This window comes from Poromitra crassiceps, assembly GCF_964638095.1.
Source record: "Poromitra crassiceps genome assembly, contig: HAP1_SCAFFOLD_2085, whole genome shotgun sequence".
Taxonomy (NCBI): domain Eukaryota; kingdom Metazoa; phylum Chordata; class Actinopteri; order Beryciformes; family Melamphaidae; genus Poromitra; species Poromitra crassiceps.
The window spans coordinates 10,001-16,982 of record NW_028150340.1 but is presented as its reverse complement, the minus strand read 5'-3'; the positions used below and the strand labels follow the sequence as shown (position 1 = coordinate 16,982).

At 45.1% G+C, this 6,982-nt stretch overlaps 1 protein-coding gene across 1 annotated transcript in view; it reads left to right on the top strand.

Moving 5' to 3' along the window:
- Nucleotides 1-48: 48 nt before the first annotated feature.
- Nucleotides 49-6,982, top strand: part of LOC310772143 (protocadherin Fat 2-like) — a gene marked incomplete at both ends in the record, with an annotated part of 7,675 nt that continues 741 nt past the window's right edge. The window contains 3 exons of the mRNA XM_083664593.1: nt 49-395; nt 5,271-5,473; nt 6,093-6,246. Of these exons, the coding sequence (XP_083520719.1) occupies nt 49-395; nt 5,271-5,473; nt 6,093-6,246 (704 nt within the window). The remainder of the gene's footprint in view (nt 396-5,270; nt 5,474-6,092; nt 6,247-6,982) is intronic.

Sequence of the window (6,982 nt, the reverse complement as noted above, 5' to 3'; positions counted from 1 at the left end):
GACCGCCAACGACCCGGACACCGACACCAACGGCCTGGTGACCTACAGCCTGGAGTCGCTCCCTGATGACATCACGGGCGGCGTCACCGACGTGTTCTCCATCGACGGCGACAGCGGCTGGATCACAACCCTCAGGGAGACGGACTGCGAGGCGACGCGGCTCTACAGGTTCAGCGTGACGGCCGTGGACCACGGGGGCGACGTCAAGCTGTCGTCCTCGGTGCTGGTGGAGGTGACCGTGACGGACGAGAACGACAACGCGCCACGCTTCTCCGAGGACACGTACCACGGCTCGGTGCTGGAGAACAGCCGGCCTGGTGACGTCATCATCTCCATGACAACCACCGACGCCGACGTGTCGCTGGAAAACCGCCTTGTGACGTGTTACATCACAGGTGCGTGCGTGTGTGTGTACGTGTGTGTGTGTGTGTGTACTTTTGTGTATTGATATGGACATGCGTATGTGGCTTCTTGTTAGGGATGGTAAGTGCACATGGGTGCAACCGGCATAAAAGTTCAAGATGCAATTGCACAGTTAAAAAAGTGCAACAGATTCAATTTGGGGTTGAACTCGAGAAATCACGTGCGTTGTGCGCTCATTTCTGGCACCGCGCGCTTCACGCTCAACAGTTGAGCAATTGTTCGTCACGAGAAACCGCCCGCTTCCTTATTACACTATAGTAGTCAGATATTAGTAGAGGCCCTGTGCCTTTAAAGAAACAGCATACATGAGATGCTTCTACTGACTTGCAGTAGCCTAGAGAAACAAATGTGAAAGTAAAAATGTCACTTTTTATTATTATTTGCTGCTTAAAGTCGAAATGAACCCAACGGAGCCCAAGTGGCGCGTGGGTCGCAGTCCGTTTCAGACTGAAAACATAACTTGTCTGAGATGACAGGTTGAGAGGCGGGTCATAGTAGCATGTGGATGATTTGACTGGATTGGACTTTGGCCAATCCTGTCGTGTTCCGCCCCCAAATCGAGTGGGATTCAGCGTGTTGTGGCGCTCTCCTCGGGAAGAGCCTGCTGACGCGAGGTTAGTGGCTGAGTGGAGCTCGGCGAGTCGCAGGCAGCCAGCTGCCTTTGTGTTGCGGAGCGGAGATTGCAGCCCGTCGGCCTGGAATCTCCGAGGGGCGACCCCTGACAACCAGGCTATCTGAGGCACGCTCCGTTTACGCTATTGCAGTAAATACAATATTCCGGGAATGCGAGTTTAAGAGCCAGTTAGTGTACATTTCTTTGCATTCTTAGACATTACTGTTTGCTTTATTTTGTATGTTACATACAATTGGCCAAGTTAGTAGTTAGTTTATGGGATAGGAATTCTGCCAGATGACAGGCACTAGGTGCCATTTTCTCCTTCATTTGAAAGAGAAAATTATCCTGAAATGAAGATTTGATTAACAGCTGCCATGTCGTGATATGATTGGTTGAAATGGGGTCGAAATGTGATAGTACTGGGTGACGTCAGCAAACTGTAGATTACTGTTATGGATGAAATCTGGAGAAATGAACTTTTGATGTGAAAAAGTGTGAAAAACTAAAGAAATTAGATTTTTGTGATTTGTTTTTGGCATACATTATTAAATAGGTGCACTGAATACCCATGTATTTGCACTAAACGAAAAGAAAAGTCATTTTTGGGTTCAGCTCGACTTTAAGAAATAAAAATCAAACCGTGTTGAATTGTATTGCATTGAATCGCATTGTGTTGAATCAAATCAAATCATCGTGTCAAATGGGAATAGGGGTGAATCGCATCACATTGGTCACAGTTGCTTCATGCAGTGTGTATCTTTCATGTATTCAATCATTGGCAATGCATCGATGCATCACATTTGCCTCAGTGATGGACATGCTCTGCTTTGTGTGTGTGTGTGTGTGTGTGTGTGTGTGTGTGTGTGTGTGTGTGTGTGTGTGTGTGTGTGTGTGTAGGTTGCCTGTGTGTGTTTGTGCATTAATGCATGTGTGTATGTTTATGCATTTGTATGTGTGTTTACGTATTTGTGTCCTTTGTGTGTGTGTGCGTGCACAGGTGCAGGTGCACGTGTGTCCATGTTACTTGTGCTGAACGTTTGCTGCACTCACTGTAGGATTGATCTAAACGTTAACGAGGGGAAATGAGCTCCGTCTCGATCGCCTTCATGTGAGCCGTGTTGTGATGTTCTTCAGCCACAGACTGATCACAGAGCAGGCAGCTTGACAGCAGTGACGGACAGGAATACTAACATGCTGCCCGGAGGCTAATGGCAACAACAACGCCTTGACTCGCATGCAAATCCTGTGTGTTCCCCCTCAGTTAGGCCCTGATCACTCAGCGGAGCTCGCTGTCACAACCTTGTTTTTATCATGTGTGTAAGGAGGAAGGACTATTTGCATTTGAGTTATGTAGGCCGACAACATCGTAAGTTTGCACTGATTCCCTTATTGCGCAAAATTTGGCAATGCAACCTGCCTCACCCTGCCTTAAAGTCGAGCTGAACCCAAAAATGACTTTTCTTTTCTTTTAGTTCAAATACCTGGGTATGCAGTGCACCTATTTAATAATGTATGCAAACAAAATCACAACAATCTAATAATTTTTCACACTTTTTCACATCAAAAGTTCATTTTTCAAGATTTCATTGATAACAGTAATGTACAGTTTGCTGACGTCACCTAGTACTATCAAATTTCTACCCCATTTCAACCAATCATATCATGACATGCAGCTGTCAATCAAATCTTCATTTCAGGATAATTTCCTCTTCCAAATGAAGTCGAAAATGGCGCCTAGTGCCTGTCATCTGGCAGAATTCCTATCCCATAAACAAACTACTAACTTGGCCAATTGTTAGAAACATGAACAAAAAACAAAAACTATAATCTCTAAGAATGCAAAGAAATGTAACTGGCTCGTTAAAACGCGCATTCCAGGGATATCCTATCGTTACAGCAGCGATAATGGCGCGCGCATCTGAGAGCTTGGTTGTCAGGGGTCGCACTTCGGAGATTCCAGGCCGACATGCTGCACTCTCCGCTCGGCAACACGAAGGCAGCTGGCTGCCTGCGGGTCGCTGAGCTCCACTCCTCCCGTCAAAAGGCTCTTTCCGAGGGGAGCGCCACAACACACTGAATCCCACTCGATTTGGAGGCGGAACACGCCAGGATTGGCCAAAGTCCAATCCAGTCCCCAGAATTGACAAATAAAATCATCGACATGATACTATGAGCCGCCTCTCAACCTGTCATCTTAGACAAACTATGTTTTCAGTCTGAAACGGACTCATTATGCACGTGACGAACGGATTCAGTTCGACTTTAAGCAGCTGCTGACCCACCTCAAATAATTTATTAGTATTAGTTTTAATACAGCTTTAGTTTCCACCTCCCCCCCATAAAGGCTTTCCCACCCTTCAAAGAATACATTTCTGGGGGAACTGCTAAATAATGGCAGCTTGTTTTTGCATGACATACAGAATATCTGTATGAAATACTGGCTGTTGGCATCTTCAGTCCAGAAATATTGCTTGATGGGTATTGGCCTTCAAGAACCCAAGGACCAGTAGGTGCTCTTCCCTCTGGTCGCATGAATAACTTCTTGTCTGTATTATCCTGATGGGTGGACGGGAGGTGGACGAGGGGAGGTATGGATATTGGAATCGTTGGCTTAAGCAATCAAAATGTATGTACTTATGGCTGACGATGTTGCAATTAAAAAAATAATTATAAAAAAAATATCCCCATCCCCAATGCCCCAGGGCAGAGAAAGGGACACTGTCATGTGAGTGAGCAGCGTCCTTCGGATGAGATCTTAAACCGGTGCCCTGTGGGGTGTAAACACGGTGCCCTGGGGGGTGTAACCCCTGTGCCCTGGGGGGTGTAACCCCGGGGCCCTGGGGGGTGTAACCCCGGTGCCCTGGGGGGTGTAAACACGGTGCCCTGTGGGGTGTAAACACGGTGCCCTGGGGGGTGTAACCCCGGTGCCCTGGGGGGTGTAAACACGGTGCCCTGTGGGGTGTAAACACGGTGCCCTGGGGGGTGTAACCCCGGTGCCCTGGGGGGTGTAACCCCGGTGCCCTGGCTAAATTCCCACACAGGCCTTCCTTCCATCTTGGCCACCTAATCATCCCTCGTTACTTAATTGGCACATTCAGTCCTCCACCGTGATAGCTGATGTGTGGTGAGCGTTCTGGTGCTAACTGTCTACCATGCATCACCCGGGTGGCTGGTACACATCGGTGGTGGAAGAGTTGAGTGCTCCCCTCTTGCAACGTCATTGTCTCTTTTGATTTGTCTTGATCTTGTCCCGTATTCCTGCTCTATCTAATGCATACATGGGCAACATACGGCCCGCGGGCCGTATGCGGCCCGCGGGCGCCCCCTGTGTGGCCCGCGATGGAATTGCAAAAAAAAAAAAAAAAAAAAAAAAAAAAAATTTTTTTTTTTTTTTACAGTGCACCTGAACGCAACATGCAAGATACCTGCTGAATAAGTGTCCAAATGTTCATGTCATTCTGGCCAATACTCTTCTGTTATAGCATTTCAGTCTGGAATATGGAATATCTTTCAATAATATTTATGACTAAAAGGCTAAAAGTAATCTCATGTGTAAGAAATGACTGTTCTACATTGAAGTAGAAATTTAAATAATTAACTTGTTGGTTTTGGATTTATTTAGCTTCAAGAGTGCATTTTTGTTCTTGTGTGACCCTCAACACAGGCTTTGAGAATCCCGGGCCACTTACTGATACTTATGCTTAAATTAACCCACTCTGGTTTATTTCAAGAAAAACATTTCGGCTAGTGGAAATTCTAATTGGCTGGTAACTTTAAAATCTAGCAGCCATATTGGCAGGTGGTGAAAAAAGTTAATTTCAAGCCCTGCAGGGAGACCAGGTGGTGACATAGGAGTGAGTGAGAAAAGGATCAAATATTGGTGGTTAAGACTGAATAATGACATCACAACTGTTAATTTAAAATTAGTTATTCCTCTAAACCTGGCTTCAAATGCCCAAAAATTTTCGCGCTGGCGCCGTTCAGCCCTCAGCAAAAACTGGTAGCGAGGACATTTTTTTGTGGCCCTCTCTATCATCAAAGTTGCCCATCCATGGGTTATGGCATGACAATATTTGTTCGGCCCCCGGCAACAATCTGGGTTTCTCATGTGGCCCCCCATGAAAAATAGTTGCCCACCCCTGATCTAATGTCTTGTCTTGTGTAAAGCACTTTGAATTGCCTGGAAATGTTGCTGGATAGCCTAACTTGTCTTTGCTCTCCCGACCTGCAGATGGCGACCCGCTGGGCCAGTTTGCCATCGTTCAGGTGGGGGATGAGGGTGAGTGGGGTCTGATCGTGAAGGAGCCTCTGGACAGAGAACTCAGAGACAGGTTCACGCTGCGCGTCACCGCCACCGACGGACGCTACGAGGCTCCCGCCACGCTCGACGTCCACGTGCTCGACATCAACGACAACAGTCCGCTCTGTGAACAGGTCAGTCCAGACTAGGGATGCACATCTTCATCAATTTCCTTATCAACAGATTAGTCACGTTAACCATCAATTATTGATTATTCATGATGTTAAAAAAAAACTGCTTTTGACATAGAAAATACAAAATGTGTGTTTTTTTAATACCCATCTACTCAACAGGTTAATCAACCAAGCAAACTCGTGCTGTATTTCAACATTGTATTATAATGTTTACAATGAATTCTGTTGTCTTTTTGAGTGTAATAATCCTACACTGGACTTTTTGCCTGCTTGCTTGGTTTTCTTTTTCTCGATAAAAACTTAACTTAAAAAAAAAGTAAAAAAAAAAGTTTCAAATAAGATCTATTCATTTGAGTTAGCATTTGAGTTCATCTACAGTCTGCAGTGTAGACTCTACATATCACCACATTGAATAAGCCGTTATAATTAAATAAATAAAGCACACTACTGTATAATCAGTGAGTGTTTTTGTATTTGTAGCACAGAAGTGTTTCCTTTATTAGGTAGTTGATGTTATTTGTGTGTTGTTGTTGCTTCATTTTGTGCAGCTTTTACAGCTATAACGTTCCATAGAGTGCTGTGCAAATGGTGTTGATGATAATTGTTATTCTTGTTGCAGCTGGTCTACACCGAGGTGGTGATGGAGAACTCGCCCTCCAGCATGTTTGTTCTGAAGGTTTCAGCATCAGATCCAGACGTGGGAGCTAACGGGCAGATTGCCTACACTCTGCACGGCAAGGAAGCCGACAAGTTCCATCTGGATCACAGGACAGGTACCAGGCCCGGCCCCGTGTTTGGGGTCAAAACACAAGTGCTCTGCTCTAAGTGAGCGCGGGCTGTTTTGTTTGACTTGCCGATACCATCGGCACTCCAGCAAATACTCCGACCCGCAGCTGCTGACAAGGAGGCGGAGCCTTTCTATTGTGATGGGTTTTTTCATGTCTGGAGGAATCTCACAGACATCCATCACACTTTATTTGTGTCATAACAGCGCCGTCGTCCATCTTTCCTCAGCATTGTCAGATAATCCCCTTTAAGATATGCCCCCCCCCCCCCCCTTCTTTTTTTTCTAATATCATATTACCAATTTTAGATATGTCTGGAATTTTGCCTAGTGCATTAACCAATGGGGTAGTAGTGGGACCCAAAAATGAAAAATATTGACATATAAACTTGTGTTGTTTCCCCCAAAACACATTACTCTCACAAAGATTAGTGACATATCCTATTTTGCTATTTCAGTCTAACCAGTGAATAGGACAAGATCCAATAAAATGAGATGAAAGTGTAATGATCCCTGCATGGGAAAATCAGGTTATTATTATTATTATTATTATTTTCAATCTGGGATGGTACTGTATTATTGGCTGGGTTTGTTTTACTGTGCCTACTGGTACGCCATTAAGTTACCATTAAAAGTCTGTTTTCCTGGAAGTAAAAGTTATGAGATTTTCATGTAAAACAGAAAAGACAATTATTTGGGGGGCATTTATTGTTTAAAAAAGTACA